Source organism: Musa acuminata, chromosome BXJ1-3 (assembly GCF_036884655.1).
Source record: "Musa acuminata AAA Group cultivar baxijiao chromosome BXJ1-3, Cavendish_Baxijiao_AAA, whole genome shotgun sequence".
Taxonomy (NCBI): domain Eukaryota; kingdom Viridiplantae; phylum Streptophyta; class Magnoliopsida; order Zingiberales; family Musaceae; genus Musa; species Musa acuminata.
Window position 1 is genome coordinate 3756787 of NC_088329.1, and position 17546 is coordinate 3774332.

Here is a 17546-nt window from a genome sequence, read left to right on the forward strand (position 1 = left end):
TACCCTATCTTGTCACCATCAGGATGATAAAATCACTGGAAAGATACAACATTGTTTGTCTCAGTGGAATGATGTGAAATTTGAACTTGGAAGCTTTATGAGATTTGCTATATAAAAGGTTTCATCACAGAAATTGTCAACCATTTTGTGGCTCTCATAAACCCACTATATAGAAGGGTCAACATGACCAGGGCCTCATATTAGATTTATGAAGTAACCAGATGATCCCCACTTTATGAAGAGAAATTTATTCATGTTACAGCAAGAATACAAAAGGACAAAAGAAAGATGCAGCATTTACATCTAAGGAAAAGGATCAGAATTAGCAACATACATACAACCAACAGAACAATCAGATCAACCGTTGTTGGAAGACTTGGTCAGGTTGTCGCTGAGGTGTACTGATTTATGGATGGAAAACCTAATGACACATAAACTCACCAAATGGTTTGACTTCATACCTCATAAAGTATGATAATGGTAATGAGAAAAAAAAAGAACCTTTGATGGACAACGTGAGAGGCATCCACTGCAGCAAAGCAAAAGATGGATGGAAAATTGTCATTTGTATTCTGTGCAGATAATGTCATAGATCCACGGGCACAAAAGGGAATCCTCTTACTAAAGTTAAGACATAGAGACCGCTGAAGACAGCATGACTGGGATTAAATCCTGACGTACAAAATTGGTTCCCCTGCACTCCTTGCAGTCAAGTAAACCTTGAAAGCTGCTAGTCCTCACGAGCCTGCGAAGGCCTTGATGAATTGGACTTCAACTAATTTATTGACATCTGGAGCTTAGGAAAAGGATCACCTCTGTGATATATCACCATAAAAAATTTGATGAACTCAAGATCTTAAAACATGCTGATCCAAATACCAGTCCTCAGCCAAGCTTCCATCACCAATAGTCATTACAAGAGCAAATACCATCCTCAAAATGGTGGAAGCGGCTCCGATCCCTCACGATTATTCTACGACCATAGACCTTTGAAATAAGCTTTATCGAGGAGTGGCAATCCCCACAAATGCGCAAGTTTTTCACGATATGCAATGTTGTCCCCGAGCTCGTGCTGATCAAACCAAAGGCAATAGCTATCTTCTCACTGTGGTAGAACAGTGTGCTCTCCTTCTTTTCCTCTTCGATGTTGAGCAAAACTTGCGCCGTGTCTGGTACATAACCTGCCTCCTGTAATTTGACAGCCATCTCTTCTAGCATCAAATAGATCTCCTTGGTTCGTGGATGGGTGTAATCTTCCACCACAAACTCATGAATCATGCCATCGATTGTAATCCAACTACATCCTGGATCTTTCCTTACTTCCAATTCCCTCATCGTTAGTCTCAGCTTAGCTACGGTATCCCACTCCCCTAAAGAGGCAAAAAGGTTTGAGAGGAGCACATATGAGTCACCGTGATGAGAGACGAGTTCCATGAGGCACTTTGCAGCACGCATTCCAATCTCGACATCGCCATGCTTTTTGCAAGCTGCTAGGAAGGCCTTATAAATTACATCATCTGGCTTCACAGGCATGTTAACTACAAGCTCCTCAGCCTCTTCAAGAAGCCCTGCACGACCGAGCATATCGACGATACACCCATAGTGCTCAATTCTAGGGCTTAGCCGATAGACGTTTACCATTCGGTTGAAGTACGACCGACCTTCATCCACCAAGCCCGCATGACTACAAGCATTCAGAACTCCAATAAAAACAACATCTGATGGTACAACTCCAGCTTTCTCCATCCTCTGAAAATAATCCAGTGCTTCACTTGCCCGCCCGTGCAATGCAAGCCCACCAATCATCGCACTCCATGTGATTGGATTGCGCTTCGGTAGGCCTTCAAATACCTGAACAGCCTTGTCGATGTTTCCGCACTTGGAGTACATGTCAACTAGAGCCGATCCTAGAACATCATCCACCTCTATAACATTCTTTTCTGCATATGCATGGACCCATTCACCCAACTCAAGGGCACCTAGCCGTGAGATTGCAGGCAGAACGCTCACCAGAGTGACATAATTGTGTTTCACGCCTTCCAATTGCATCTTCCTGAAAACACAAATCGCCTCCTTAAAGTGACCAGTCTGTGCAAACTTAGATATCATGCCATTCCAAGAGATCACACTTTTATTCGCCATTCTGTCGAACACTTGCCTCGCTTCTTCAACCATGCCAAGCCTAAAATATCCATCGATCACAATGTTATGCAGCACGACGCTGGATTCGCTCTCAGGAGACAGGGAACTCTTCTCGACCAACTTCCGAGCATCTTCCATGAACCCACAACACGCGTACATCCTCACCGAATTGGTAAGGACAAACGCGTCATCGTCCCACCCCAACTTGATGACTTGTCCATGGACCTGCTTCCCTTCTCGGATCGCTTCGGCGCGAGCGCAAGCCTTCAACACGGAAGGAAAGGTGTATCGGTTTGGTCGGGCGGTCTCGCAGAGGAGCATCCGGGAGAAGAGCAAAAGGGACTCGGAGGGGTGGCCGCCGTCGCTCTCGGAGTAGGCCCGGATGAGGGTGTTCCAGGAGAAGCAGTTGGGCTCCGGCATTTGGTCGAACACCCGGCGGCCGTAACGAAGGTCGCGATGTTCCGAGAGGACGGAGGACCTGAGGACCTCGGCCGCGACGAGGGGGTCTCCCAAGAGGCCTGTTTTGATGGCCAGGGCGTGGAGTTGGTGGAGGTCTCGGAGGGTTTTGGAGGTCTTGAGAGAGGATACGAGGGAGGAGGGAGTGGAAGAGGGGCAAGTCGGAGGGGAGAGAAGAGGAAGGCATGGCGAAGGGTTGAGCGACGTCGCGATGTTCGAGTTCAAGTTCATTCTGTGACCTCCTTAACGTACTCCATGGATTGAGCACGGAGTCGTGGGTGTCTAATATATATGTGCCCAACTCACTCGATTTAAGCTCATAAAAATATGTGACTCTCCTATATTTTTATATTTTAACTAAAAAATAATATTGATCATTTTATTCATTATAGGCTTCTCTTTTTTACATAATATTTGAAATAACTCTATCTATCTATCTATCTTTTTTTTTTCTTCCCTTTTCATATGGATTAGTCCATAAAGTTAATATAGTGTTTTTACGCTGTATTATAGTGTTTTCAATAATATCAAAAAAATATTATAATAATATAATAAAAGGATGCTATTGGATATTCTGAAAAAGGGATATTTTTCGAAAAAAGCAAAAAAAGAATATTCTGAAATTTACCGTAGATGATGACACTTGAACAGTTGTACCTCTCTTTTTACCTTAAATTATGGGCGCAGAATAATGGCCAGCGTTGGGTGGGTCCACAGTGGGCCCACCTTCTGTTGGCTCGTTCAACACATGCTTTCCCTTACCAAAATAAATATCTTTCGTACAGCATCCGATGGCTTCTCCTTCACTCCACCGCTTTGCTTTCCGCTTTACTCGCCTCAGCGAACACTTCCAATTAGGTACTCCACAGACGACAAATAGCCACATCAATGGGCCATGAAGCAAGACGGTCTTCTTCAAAGAAGAAGGTGAAGAAGACCGAGCTCTCCTACTACCCCAACGGAGGAAGAAGAAAAGATGAGATTGGCGTGAGTGGTTGAGGAAAGGAGGAATCATCAATAGACACAGGAGGAAAACGTGCAGCTCCCTAAAGTTTGGTCTTCACAAGAAGCTTGCCTTGTAAGTAAAGCCAGCATTGCTTGCGGCCTCGCTGGAAGATCACCATGACACCAAAAGCTGCCTTTTTTTTCTGCTGTTCTTCGAAGATGTTATTATGCCCAATGATCCAAGATGTCTTTAAGTAAGTTTAGGTTCAATTTGCTCATATCACTGCCAGGAATCAATTCTAGAGATGCTACAGATCTGTATCTTCAAGTTCAATACAGAGATCAGCAGTTCCAACTGGCAAATAAGAACATTCCCCGACGAGGGAGTTCTTACAAAAATACAAGGTTACATCAACCAAGAAAAACCCAACGCTACCACCTCTCTTACTCTGATCGTCCTCTCGCTAAGAGGATGACGATGGAGGCTACAAGGACAAGTAGCGGATCTGACAACTGATCACCATAGTCGGATGGAGCTCTGTATCAGTTGTGCCCAACACATCCATATGTCTGCCGCTTGCTACTCTCTGAGCTCTGCTCTGGCTGTGGAGTTTGCCGGCCTAGGTTGAGCCACGACTCTGGCTTGCCCTCCTCCATGGATGCAGAAGAACCATGTACTTGATATGGGGCCTTGGTGCTGATCCTGGAAGATGATGGCAAGGAGAAGAAAAACTTTAGCTTTCAGCTGCAGTAACGTCGTGTGGATCTATTTGGGAGTGTCGATTACACACCGGTCCTTCCTCTTCTCGAGGAATCGGTGGAGGGAGTTCCTTCTGGCTATGGGCATGTCTGCAATCCATCAGAAGCAGCTACTGGTCAGTTGGGGGGGGGGGGGGGTGGGGCGCGGAAAGAGGAATTCATCACATCACTTTGCTGGCAATAGATTACAATGACAGAGGAGTCGTTACCTGAAGCATTGGCCTTCGACAGGCTATCCGCAGGGGCTGGCGTCGCTGGACTTCCGCCGGACCGAGGGCCATCAGCTCTGGCAGTGGAGGAGTGATGGGTGGAAAAGCTGAGATTTTGGGGCGCAACGCTCTCTTTGGCCGCCTTCTGCATCAGATCCTCGGCCTTTTCGGCTGGGAAATCATCAAAAACCAGCACCTTTCCACCATAGAAGATCGTCAGTTGGCCCTTCTCCATCTTCCTGAAACCATGGTTGGAAGAATCAGATTAAGCTCCCTTGTCATCACATAAAAATCTGTAGCAGAGTCTTACTTGATATCTGAGGTCTTCTCGCCAGGTTCCTCCATGGCCAGAGCACCTGAATCAAGACCAGACTTGTGGGGAAAGAGATCCATGGATTTCGGAGATGTTTGATCCTCTCCCGGCACATCCACCCCTGGCAACAGGCTCATGGTCGCCGGCGCCGGAGATTTACCTGAAAGAAAAAGAAAGATCAGAGTAAATTTTATCTTCGTCAATTACTTGTTCAAAGAGCAAAACTGAAGAACATGTAGAACTGACAAATAAGGCGAAAAAAACAAAAGGCTTTTAGAGATCCAAAGCTCAAAAAATCTCACCTTTACCCTGTTGATCAAGAGCTTTAGGGGTCATCTCCAAGCCAAGGCCACCCAAGCCGCCCTTCTCCTTCAAGTACTGGCTCAACAGCCTGCACGTCTCATTGAAGTTGGACTTCTCTCCCTTGCTTCTTCCCATCTTCCTCCTCCTCCGCCTCCTCTCTCCTCACCCTTCTCGAGCCTTTTGTTTTATAGAAATCGTGCGTTGGAATCGTCCATTGGGTGAGAGGGAAAGCGAGAGAACAGTGCGGCGGAGTCGAGAATCACGTGTTCTTTTCGAAGTGGCTGAAGGAGGGAATTGATGGCGGAAGAAAGAAGGAAGAAGAAAAGAGAGAAGGGAATAATAAGACTTGGAAACACGTGATGCCTTCGACAAACAACAAACGTCGGCCGCAGAGAAGACGACTGAGAGTGCAGCTGCTGTCACAGTAACACATGCAGTGGGCGTAATCCTCACAAGACTACAAATTAAATATGATGCATTAAATTCTTCAGCAAATATGTTCAGCATTTACTATCTCCAACAAAAATTTGATGCCATTTATTTAACAGATGTTGGATTCTCCGTGAAAATAATTTTTTTAAGCATAAGATATAATTTTTTTAATCAATTAAATAATATATTAAATACTTTTTTATTTTTATTATTTTTATTTTTATATAAAAAAATTTATTTTATTTTCATGAACATCAACAAAGGAATTTATACTTTATTTTAATTATTCTTTTAAGGATTTAAGATGAATGTTATCATGGTATGTAGTATCGAATGGTACCACTCGATACGGGCGATACGTACCGGTTCGACGACCGTCCGATACAGGTGCTATAGTATTACAGTAAAAAAAAATATATATAAAACTATCGTATCGACCGAGCCAACCTCGAAACACCGGTATCGTACGGTATTGCATACATACCTTTGAGGTAATTATATCTTGGTTCCTTATTTCTTAATCAATATATATATATATATATATAATATTTATATTTTATTTTATCAATTACTAGCTAAAAATGAATAAAAAAATATATTCGAGCAAAATTATGAGATCGTAAACGGAATGAGAGGAAAAAAAGAGAGAGATTGACTCGATCGTATCTTTTTATGGGAAGACAATGTTCCCCGTGAATGGGAGGGAGTTGATGGAGATCGATTACCCGAGTCAACAACTCTGTCGCTTTGACTTCTAATCCATGAGACACGATTTCTTAGAGAAAATAAATAAATATAATAAACCTATAAAGTCAATATACAATATATATTTTTAATCCATGTTTTCCACATCTTTATCGCCATGTCGTCACCCTATGGATAAACATGAAACACATCACAATCTCACTGTTGCATTTAATGTGTACACGAATTCCGAGAAAGAATCTTAGGACAATAATTTTTATTTTTTCTATTTTTAGAATTCTTAATCTGAATGTAATTTACCGAATTACACTATCTTCCTTATAAATGTTTAATGGAAAAAAAAGAAAACTCCCATAATCATACAAATAATTTCTTGAGTATAAGAGAGAGAGAGAGAAAACTCTCATAATCATACAAATAATTTTCAAAAGATCTCTCTTTATAATTTTATATAAATAAAATTATTTACGTTAGCTAATATAATTAAAAATCATTTCAAATTAAAATAGAATTAAGTGAACGTTAATGATAAATAAACTAAGGGAGGGAGAGAAGTATAACGCAACGTTTATTTTGAGTTTATTTTGAGTGGATAGAGGCTCGCCGTTGATGGTAGTGACATATACAATGAATTGATGATGGTTATCTTTGATGTGATTCGTCAAAAGGCATACTCGAATCAGATGCCTCACCAATAATTTTTTAGATTTATTTTTGTGGTTGAATAAATTTACGAGTATAGAAATATCATATAGAAATATCTTTGGAGTTCAAAGATAAATTCCAAAGATATGATAATATCAACTCCTATTAATCCAAGATTTATAAAACTATATATATATATATATATATATATATATATATATATATATATAAATTAATTTTTTTATATTATTAGTTACTAGAATCCTTCGCATCATAATAGTTTTTTTTTTTTTTATCGGATCATCGATTTAACAAGGATATAATTCTAATTTTTCTATTCGAGGATTATAATAACAATGAACGATTGAAAACAAATTAGGTTGTCATGTGCTATCAATTCTTAAATTTCAGTCTAAATCCAATTCAACTCCATCAATCCCCACAATCATGGAACCACCAATCTCTATCTTCATATCTTCCCCAATATCTCACACTCGAGAGAGGACTGTGAGAGGCCACATCACCTTGCAACTTTCGAAGAAGACTAATGTGTGTATGGATGGAGAGAAGGGCCTCCTCATTAGGTGTATTTATCATACGTCCACATCTACATCTCATCTCCCAAACAAGCGTGACAAAACAGCATAAATATGTGAAATGTGCTCACCACCCAAAAACATGGCCTTTGGCTATGTGTTGTTTTCTCTTCCTACTATTTCATGAGCAAGCCATGTGGATTGCTACTCGAAGATTGTTGCCATGTCATTGTCCACGAACAAAATTAGTATGAACACTTGGACCAAAGTCAACAAGAGTATGCGACATCAACATCATCTTGTGAAACTTGCGGCTCCAATTTAGGTGGATATCTTAATCCAAATTCGGGGGGCCACTTTCGGGTACTCGTTCAAGAAAAATGATGAGATTGCAATTTATGCTATCACAAAGATACCATATATAAGTCCCACCACATATAAATAATACAAAATAATAGAAAATTGGGTGTTTACGAAAAATGATATGATAAAAAGATCTTCGATTTTGGAGCATCCCATTCTAACATAATTCTACGATGAGTTATGTCATGTGATCTTCTTTTCATTTATTATTTTATGTTTATTTTACGAGATGCTAACCTCCGATTAAGCTTATGTATAATAATACAATATAATATAAAACTAAAATTCAGATTTAAATAAATGATGAACAATATAAAAAATGATCTAACTCTTTAACGAACTAATTATATATTAATCTATATAATTAATCATCTTTAAGTTACATTAAGATCCCTATACTACACAAGTCGGAGGTCAGATCACGAGAGATCTTCCCGTCGAATCTTAGTTGAAACAGAAGAAAATATTTCGGTAGGAAGAAGACACCGGAAGAAATAGGAGCAAGAATTACAAAGGGAATTGCATTTCATAGTTATCATCAAAATTATATCACTTTCCTTTCTCGTCACGGATCTTGTTTGATACAGCAATGTGCAGGACTGTTCTCTTGCAATGCTTCCCAGTGTAGATCTGGGAAGAACCCAACAAATGAGAGGTCACTTACCATTTCCAACAGTAGATGTTACACAGTGAGGCATTTGGATTGATCGAAATAGACAGCATAATAAAGGAGAAGAGTTGATAATGTTAATCTGAAGAGTATCTTCCGGTCTTTGCAGCTTCGGCAGGTTAAACAAAATTGATCTTCTTGGAGAACAAAAAAACTCTTATAGTTCATCATGCAAGATAACACCTGCATGAAAAAGAGAAGCAAGAGGAAGATAGTATTCATTAAAGAGCATATTTAGAGTTGTTAAACTACCATTATTTTGTAACTTACCTTAGCAAAATCACTTTGTTATTCCTTTAATGAGACAACAAATACATAGTAATATTTATAGAGAGTAAGAACTGACCAGGTGATATTTCTCCAAAGAAAAATGAAATTTCTCTTGCAGCTGATTGAGGAGAATCTGAACCATGAACACAATTCCTCTCAGAATTCGACCCACACATGGCCCTAATGCTGTAAATTAAAAGCAGAGGTAAGCACGAAGAGAATTAAGTTATACTTGCAGAATTGTGTGATAGAAAAGATGCAGAGCTCGACATAATGTCTCATGAAGACTGTAAGAACTATGTGATAAAAAGAGAAACCTATCATGACCCCATCACCCCCAATTTCCCATTCTCACGATCATGACATTCACTTGAACCATACAATGGAAACCTACCATGACCACAACACGAAAGGACCTTTAAGCATTCAAAGATAAGGGACTCCCAGGTATCATTGTTCAAGTTTCATCAACCAAGGCAACCGTTCTCCTTGATTATACTAGGACGATCGAACTTGTTTGCAAAAAATATCATTAACCAAGAAAATACCTAATCTTTCTTGTTGTTCATTTATGCTACATAATTACTGTTTCAGATGTCTGAGTGAGGCACATGGATACAGTATGCTGATGATACATTATGCCTATGAAACTCTCACTTTCTGTTTAGGCTTAGAAAATCAACATTTGCATCCTGAAATTGGGCCTGCAATCCTTTGAGATGCTATCAGCTTTGATCATAAATTAACGCAAAAGCATATTAGTTTACTTGGTCAGCTACTGTCTTCAATCATTCTTTAGTCTTATTACCCTTCAGGCATTTCAGTTTGCTTCTACTTGAAGAATTATAAAACAAAGAATTGGTCACCTCAAACTTAGAAGTCTGATGAGCAATCCGCCGAGCGGAAAGTCCAAATGCCTCACCTTAGGAGAAAAGTTAATTTGATGAACTTGGTAATCTCTGCACTACCCACACACTTCAAATACATTCTCTACTTACTGCAATATGTCATTTAAAAAAAAGACGATATGTGACATGAGGTGAAGCTTTGGGATTGATGATATCAAAAAATTTAACAAGGGGTGATCAAACAATATGAGGATGATGATACATGTGGAAACAATACATCTTGAATAGCTACTTGCAATTTTGGCATGAAAAATTGTGTTGACACTGCATATGTAATTAGGTTTCATATTGATGGATTTTGGACCTCCATATGAGCCATATTCCCCCAAAAGCTATTTTGACATTTGTACCAATCAGAGTTAGTCACGGAACAATTTATGATAAGGAGGGAGAACAAATGTTGAACTATGCAGTTCACTAGAAGCTTCAAGCATTAAGAAAACAGGGACTAGTGAAAGCTGAGATGAAAATGAAAGTCCTCAAGAAGTTTCTGGGTGAAATTTTGTTAATATGCATTATTAATGATGAACCAGGTGTTCATTACACAAACACCTATTGGGATTGTCTAGACTGATTGGAGTGTTCATTTTTGACTGCTTCCAGCTTATCAAAAAGCTTAAGCTTACAAGTGTGAAAGACTTTAATTAACTACATTCTAATACCCCCCTTCACGTGTGACCTAGATGAAGGATAACGGACTTTGCATGTGGACCTAAATGAAGGATAATGATGCAAGCCACAGAAAGTTTAATGGGCTTTGCACATAAGTTTATGTTCGGAAGAAGAAATGGATGAAAAAATGAAGGAAGAGTTGTGAAGTAAAGAAAGCTAGGATCAAACACATGACCTACTATCTTACCATGATAAAATGGTTATCCACCAATGCTAAAAACTTAAACTACTAGAAGCAACAGGGTCTTTTTGTTTATATCATAACATGTAAATCAAGGGAAGTATAGAATAACTGAAAATTTCACTCATTAATTCATGCTTCATGAGTTGTAGAGTTGTTTGGGACAAAGGGGACAAAGAAGAGACATCGATGGGAGGCTATGTTGTATAAATCTTCACAGGTGGTAACAACCATTGTGGTGTTCCTCAGTCTCATCATTTTGTTAGCTGGTCACTCATTGTCTCCTTCCCCACCCTCCTCTTTCACCTTTTGCTCCATTCCACACAACTGTTTCTGGAAGGTTCTCTATTTTTCTGCTTCATTACACTCTGAAATGAAGTTGATGGGTGCTACCACTTCGTTGCTAAAAAAATGCAAGTACATGCAGGGACAAGAAGCATCAGAATTCAATCTCATGCTACAAGAATATAAGAGGCATTCAAACTCAAATCATCTATAAGTTAACATACAATAAAGGCTAATTTGGTTAATCTAAACTTATAGTAGTAGACTCGGTGATCAGTTCATTTAACAATATGTTCTAAAGTTTTCAAATATATTTTTGGCAACATGACAGGATTTATATCTAAAAAAGCCAAAAAAGCTTAAGATGCTCGACTAATTGTTTTATCAATGGAAACTGATATAATTGTTTATTTTTCTAGCTGGAGAGATAATAAAATAAGAACAAGCAAACCTGTTGGGATGGGAAGCTTTAGCTTTTCCCGCATCTGTTGGTCCAATCAGAGCACGCCAATCAGCAATAGCATTAATCTTCTCAATAACCATCACAAGCACTGGACCACTGCAAGTTAATAATATTTTGCTCACTGAACTAACAGGTAAAATTGAAAAGTAGTAAATACAGTAGGAAGAAAAATAATAATAATCGTACTTTAACTACCTTCAAAGAAATCATTGAAAATTTTTCAAAAAGAATTGGATAAGAAATTATTAAAGACTACAGTAAATCATGCTTGTGAAGGATAAAGACAAGACAAATTTATTGGCATCAATTACAGAAAATATATACCATAATGTTCATACATGTAAGTAGGAACTAAGAAGAAGGGTAGTGATGAAACTTATACGAACATACACAAAATTTTCAAAAGAACAGACAAATTTCGTAAGGGAATAAGCAAAACGGGATAGGAAAGTTAAACAATCAAACAGAAAACTATTGCACAAAGATAGAGAAAAAGGACAATATATGTAACCCGCTGAATCATTGTAACTAACCTCAGAATAAAGCAAACACTAAACAAGCAAAATCACAAGAGATGAAGTCGGAAGAAAAAGATTTCATGAGTACTAAAAGAATAAGAAGGTAGGGCATCTAGATTCTGCATTCTTTTCAGATGTCTGGATGAAACAAACCAATGCAAATGCATATGAATTAATGGACATAGTCCAGAAATATAATCATTCTTTACAGGATTGAGCTGAAACCATTCTAAGTGCCTGAAAGGAAGACTAAGCCTAGCACTTTGGTACTTTTTTGGGCTAGGATCATGTCCCATACTTGGTTCATCAATCTCTTAGGTACGGGATTCTTTGCTCAAGATTCACAAGTGTCATGCATAAACAACAAACACTCTTTAGCAATTGAGTATTAAAAGTTTAAAACTTTAAAAATTGCAACACTACATTCACAATACGTTCGCTCACCATTAATAAATTAACTTTCTTGGAAGCAAAAAGAAAATTGTATCATTTCCTCTAAGAAAAATGTATCATTCAGTGTGGTTTTTCTTCTGGAAGGTTATTACTGCCATTCGCTTTGTATTCTAAATATTGCCACCTTTAACTAAAAAAAGGATACAATTCCAGTTGTTGAAAGCTATAATAGGGAAAGACAAGTTTAAGAACAAAAGCAGTGATGCAAGAAAATTTCAAGTTAATACCTCGTCATATACCCAACAAGATTTGGAAAGAAGCTCTTTTCAGAATGTTCAGAGTAGAACAGTGTCACATTTCTCACATCAAGCTGGAGCATCATCTCATGGACTATGACAAATCCAGATTGCAAAATAACCTGCTTTATCTGGTTCGTGAAGTTACCACAGATTCCATCTGGTTTTATCATAGCCAAAGTTCTCTCCTTTTCCAAAGCTGCATAGCTCAGAGACCTGAAAATACTCGAGAATTTAATCTGCAGGTCAGTACAGTTATCAACTTATCAGGTCTCAAAATGATGTCATCCAGAGTCTCTTTTGCAAAGTCAACCAATTATATTATGCACTAAGATAAATATTTTTTAATAAAATGTATCATCAAAATGAAAGTAATTCATCAGTGATCACTAAAGTGTAAATTTCTCCCAAATAAGTAAAAGAATAGTATAAGAAAGAATAGGAGAACAAAAGATAGCTCTAAGTAAAGCAAACTATTTTTTTGCTAGAAGAACAAAAAGATAAGCTTGTATCTCAATGTTAGAATAGGAGAAATTGAAAGCATCAATGGAAACTCTCGAGATAGCAAGATTCATGTTCAATAATGGAACAACTCTAGGCATAAACAGATAGAAGAATGATACACGCCCAAATATGAACACACACACACACACCAAAAATCAAAAGCCAACATTTTTAGAAAGAACCGGAATGACAAAATTAAGCTGACAGCTACCACATAAATGAGAAAGAATCGTTCAATATTCAATAAAAATAAGAATCATGCAGAAATTATGGAAAAAAATTCTGCAATAGCTACAACGTAGTTTGTCAGCTATAGCTACATCGTACGCGACAACAAGACCTTGACAGAAAGAGAATCTCAGTCTGTCAACCAAGATGATGAATCACGTGGACAAAAATAACAACAAATAGCAAAAGTTATGAATCTAGACAAAATTCTTAATAAGGTAAAAATAAAAAAGAGAAAGTGTCTTATCATATGAAAATATAGCCAACAAGCCTAAAAGGTTGTATTGCTGAGTGATCCTTAAAGGTGATGAAAGATACCACAATATCACAATCACATACATCAAAAGCAAAACATTTATTCCCAAATCAACAAAATAGACCTAATTAACATGAAAATATTTATAGATATAAGAGCTATGGGTTTTAAGCTAAAAGGTAATCTAACAAAAACAAGCTAACAAATGAAGCAAGTAGATTGATCTTAATATAGTATACAGAGGGAAGAAAATCTTCTTCTTTTACAATGGGGAAAATATTCCAAACTCATCATGGAAAAGATTATTCAGCTTCGAGAAGGCTCAAGTTCACGTAATAGCGAAAGATCGTAAGATTGAAACTCTGAAACAAAAGTCTTGCGTTGTTTCCTCATAACGAAAAAATGTGTCTCCACTATTTAAAGAACAAAAAGATACAATTTTAGAAAAGAACAAAAAGAAGATCCAAAATCTTCACAGCCGTTTCTTCGAATAAAACCAAGATGACTCAAACAAGCTCCGTACACTAAGAGAGCAGGAATCTAATTGCAATCACGCAATAGCACACCAGAAGATTCAATTTATCGAAGAAAAATCGAGACCTTAAGCAAAATCCGACAGAATAATATATTTGAAATCTATCTAAAATAAAAACATTCGAAACAAAAATAAACCAAAATCCTTATAGTAGTATGGCGCAAGACGTGCGGGTTTACTTACTGAAGGAAGAGGATGACGAGGAGGTGGAGAAGGAAGACCGAGATCTGCCGCATCGGGAGCGGAGGGTGATCGGCGGATCAAATCGGGAACGCTTCGCCTTCGGAGGCCATTAGGGATCGCAGCTCAGGTGCCTTGGGTGGGACGACCACATGCGGCCTATCTAACTCGGATCCGAGTCGAGTCCGACCATGATCCGTTTTCTTCGACACTATGGCCCCGATCCGAATCCGATCCAAAGAGGAAACCAAACGGATCCATACTCAAATCCGAATCTGATCCGAGTTCATTTTATTTATTTATTCATTCATTTTGTTGATTTTAGACAATATTTGCCAAATACGGAATAAACAATGAAATATATATATATATATATATATATATATATATATATATATATTTGTGGAATTTTATTTTGATTTATCTGAATACTAAAAGAAAATTTCTATGAGATATATGATAAGGTATATTTTTGGTCCAGGTCACGTCACGATCAATGTCACGCCACGTAACAGCCAAGTCAGTAAGAGGAGCACTCCCACGCGTCGAGTCAGAATCCGTACCAAGGCATTGCTCAGTACGTCCCGTCCCGGTAAGCCCGGGATGATGCCGCATGGCATCGTTCCGCGTGTCCCGGGACGGCGACCGCACAAAGGTACCATCTCACCTCTCGAGGATTGGTCGTCATGCCAAACCCACGTACAACCGACTCTCGTACAGTAGTATAAAAGCCCATGGCTGACATCCGGCCCAAGGAGAGGCATAAACAAATCAACCCACCAATGACTTGCTCGTCAAAGGGGCCAAAGTCGGCAAACACCCGACGAGAGCCATACTTGCAGGAAAGCGGTCACCCTCAAGCTACGAGCATTCCGACCTTAGAGTCGTCAACTAGCGTCCCGATGACGAGTTGCTAACCGGTATCCGGACCGAGAGACGTTGATCCACTTCCCGGCGCCGACACCCCGTCGCAAGGGTTCGACCGACCTCGGCGACCAGCTCAACCGACTTAAGACTCTCGATATCGACCCGTGGACCCGACCGTACTGACTCATTAGCCACGACGCATTAGTTCACCAACAATATACATAAAAAAAAAATGGTGGAAACTTTGTGGCTACGAATGCTTGAAATAATTGACTTCAAGCCACTGCACCACTCAAGTCCAACCTTGGAAGCTTTGTCAAGCTAAAGAAGAAGAAGAAAGAGCTGCCATCTCCAAACCGTCCTTCCATGGTTGCGAGTGCAAGCTTCTTCTTCCCACGGTGGACTCCTTCATACAACATGGCATAGAGAGAAGGGTGTTTCATCCAACAAAATTATTAGATTTCATGAAAGGGAGGTTGACCTCCCTCTTTACACGCAGAGAGAGCATTTTGATTTGGATGTAAGAATTTACAAGGAGATTTGAAGAGAAAAAAAAATAAGGGAAAAATATTTCTATTATCTCATAAATTTTTTTTTTGTTGTCTTTCTTGTTTCATGTTAAGCAATTTAATTGTTGGAAAACTAAATGGAGACACTAAATCCCAAACAATTGCCACTTTTATTTGGTTTTACCACGAATCTTGATGCATGTGTTGTGGTCACTCGCTCGACGTTTACCGTCATGTTCTCGGCTTCACCGGGCCGCAGTAGAGAGGCAGCTGCTCGACCGCGCGAGTGAGCTGCGGGTGGAGTCGCTGCCGTCGTCCTTCACCGTCCCCCTGCGAGGGCTGGTTGGTGTTGACCGCGTCGCCCGGGGCGAGTCGAGGCTGCGGCGGAAGAGCTGCCGCAAGGCGGCGATCATGGGCTCGGCGGTGTTGACGGGTGGCCGCGCGGCGCGGAAGCTCTCGGAGAAGCTCGTGTGGCGGACGAGCGCCTCCTCCGTGGACATCCGCCGCCCCGCGCGGCCGATCTCGTCCTCCACGGCCTCGCCGCAGAGGCCGCACACCCACCGCCCGCTGAACCGGCCCCGGACCGCCTCGACGTACGCCGGCGTGCACTCCTCCGTCAGCCCGCAACACTCGCACACCGCCGACACCACCTCCGGCCTCGCCTCGCCGCCCCGCACATCGTCCGACATCACTCGAAAATCCTATCTATCTTCCACCACCGTGCAGTCCGAGACAGCCGCGAACAGAGCCAAAAACAAAAAGGAAATCACGCTACGTCTCCTCCTCCCACTGCGATCACCTCCGCTGCTAACGCCGGTGGCATTGCGAGGCCCATAAGGAAATCATCTCCGTGGCGATGGAGTCGACTGCGAGACGGGGTCTTATGCTTGGTAGGACTGGAGATGGATCCGCTGGCCAATGATTGGTAGGCACAGTGGATGCCGTCGCAATCTTGAGACTTGCGACATTGAACACAATTAAGAATCTAAGAAGATAATGAAGGTTCATTTAATTGCTCAATCAATAGAGATATGACAACTATTGATTGAGAAATCTGATTAGGTTCATTTAATGTCAAATTATCCTTGTAGATTTTGACACCAAATGCTTGCTTACTCCTAAAACACAAAATATATGAACCTTTTTTCTTTCTTTCTTTCTTTCATTAGGACTAAATATAACAGCACGTGAATAAGACAATGGGATTCTCCCAAGAGACACCCACCACCAAGGCTTTGGTGTGTGAGCAAGAGAAAGGAACGAGGGTGGTCCTCATTGGCCAATTATTGAGGGTGAATCGACTAATAAAAGAGATGTGAGTGATCTATGCAATGAGGTTAATCAAAGCTGTGGGTGCTTAGATAAATACTTACTTGTATCATATCCTTTGAGCTTCCATAGATGATCATGTGTTTATACTTTATATTAGTAACACTAAAAATCACAAATGAGGTGATTAAATCAGGACATTGTAATGATATTATTTTAGTTAGATATGTAATTATTATTATATATTTTTTCAACTCAAAGCATATGTAAATATATTTATTTTTTTTCATCATGTATGATAGCTTCACCAACAAAACAAACCATGTCTTTAATTGAGCTTCCACTTTTATGACACACAAAAACAGGTTCATGTGCAACACGTGCCACGTCAAATCAATGGAAGCTCACATCAAAGTGGTGGGACCAGCCAATTCAAGCCTCGGTGGCACACATCGGACCGAACATGTTTGATCTCTTTGTATGGTGTCCAAGGAAAAGTCTTGTGATGGAATTGATTGATGTGGCGATGGAGCCTTATCCGCCGGAGGTGCGCTTCAATTCAGCGCAGCGGTTGTGTTGGTTGTGGCGAGGGGACAGCCACCGTCTCGTGCTCTTTTGTTTAAGCAGAAATGCTGCAACACGTTTCAGTATAAAATCCATTGGATTTTGCTGTTTGGAGTTTAATTATAGATCAGTCTTTCTCTACTTACTATTTGCAACGCGATACCTGTATG

The 17546-nt window shown here is 39.9% G+C and overlaps 4 protein-coding genes across 5 annotated transcripts; all 4 read right to left on the reverse strand.

Moving 5' to 3' along the window:
- Positions 1-547: 547 nt before the first annotated feature.
- LOC135617404 (pentatricopeptide repeat-containing protein At5g48910-like) lies at positions 548-2867 on the reverse strand. The gene has a single exon (XM_065117532.1). The coding sequence runs from the start codon at positions 2827-2829 to the stop codon at positions 901-903; it is 1929 nt and encodes a 642-aa protein (XP_064973604.1). The 5' UTR covers positions 2830-2867; the 3' UTR covers positions 548-900.
- A 973-nt stretch (positions 2868-3840) lies between these two features.
- LOC135617406 (protein TIFY 10a-like) lies at positions 3841-5541 on the reverse strand. Its single transcript, XM_065117542.1, has 5 exons — positions 5127-5541; positions 4822-4984; positions 4512-4750; positions 4335-4392; positions 3841-4246 (listed from the first exon to the last, which is right to left on the reverse strand). Exons 1-5 carry the CDS (start codon positions 5260-5262, stop codon positions 4087-4089), a joined length of 756 nt encoding a protein of 251 aa, XP_064973614.1. The 5' UTR covers positions 5263-5541; the 3' UTR covers positions 3841-4086.
- Positions 5542-8303: 2762 nt separating this feature from the next.
- On the reverse strand, positions 8304-14396 carry LOC135617411 (probable nucleoside diphosphate kinase 5). Of its 2 annotated transcripts, XM_065117552.1 has the most exons (5): positions 14171-14386; positions 12456-12680; positions 11246-11353; positions 8825-8934; positions 8304-8661 (listed from the first exon to the last, which is right to left on the reverse strand). In XM_065117552.1, exons 1-5 carry the CDS (start codon positions 14221-14223, stop codon positions 8636-8638), a joined length of 522 nt encoding a protein of 173 aa, XP_064973624.1. In that variant the 5' UTR covers positions 14224-14386; the 3' UTR covers positions 8304-8635. The 2 variants fall into 2 exon arrangements, with proteins under 2 accessions (XP_064973624.1, XP_064973633.1); XM_065117561.1 differs by lacking the exons at positions 8304-8661; positions 8825-8934 and adding an exon at positions 10611-10912 and having other exon boundaries at positions 14171-14396.
- A 1075-nt stretch (positions 14397-15471) lies between these two features.
- Positions 15472-16410, reverse strand: LOC135617415 (uncharacterized). The gene has a single exon (XM_065117576.1). The coding sequence runs from the start codon at positions 16230-16232 to the stop codon at positions 15789-15791; it is 444 nt and encodes a 147-aa protein (XP_064973648.1). The 5' UTR covers positions 16233-16410; the 3' UTR covers positions 15472-15788.
- Positions 16411-17546: the final 1136 nt, after the last annotated feature.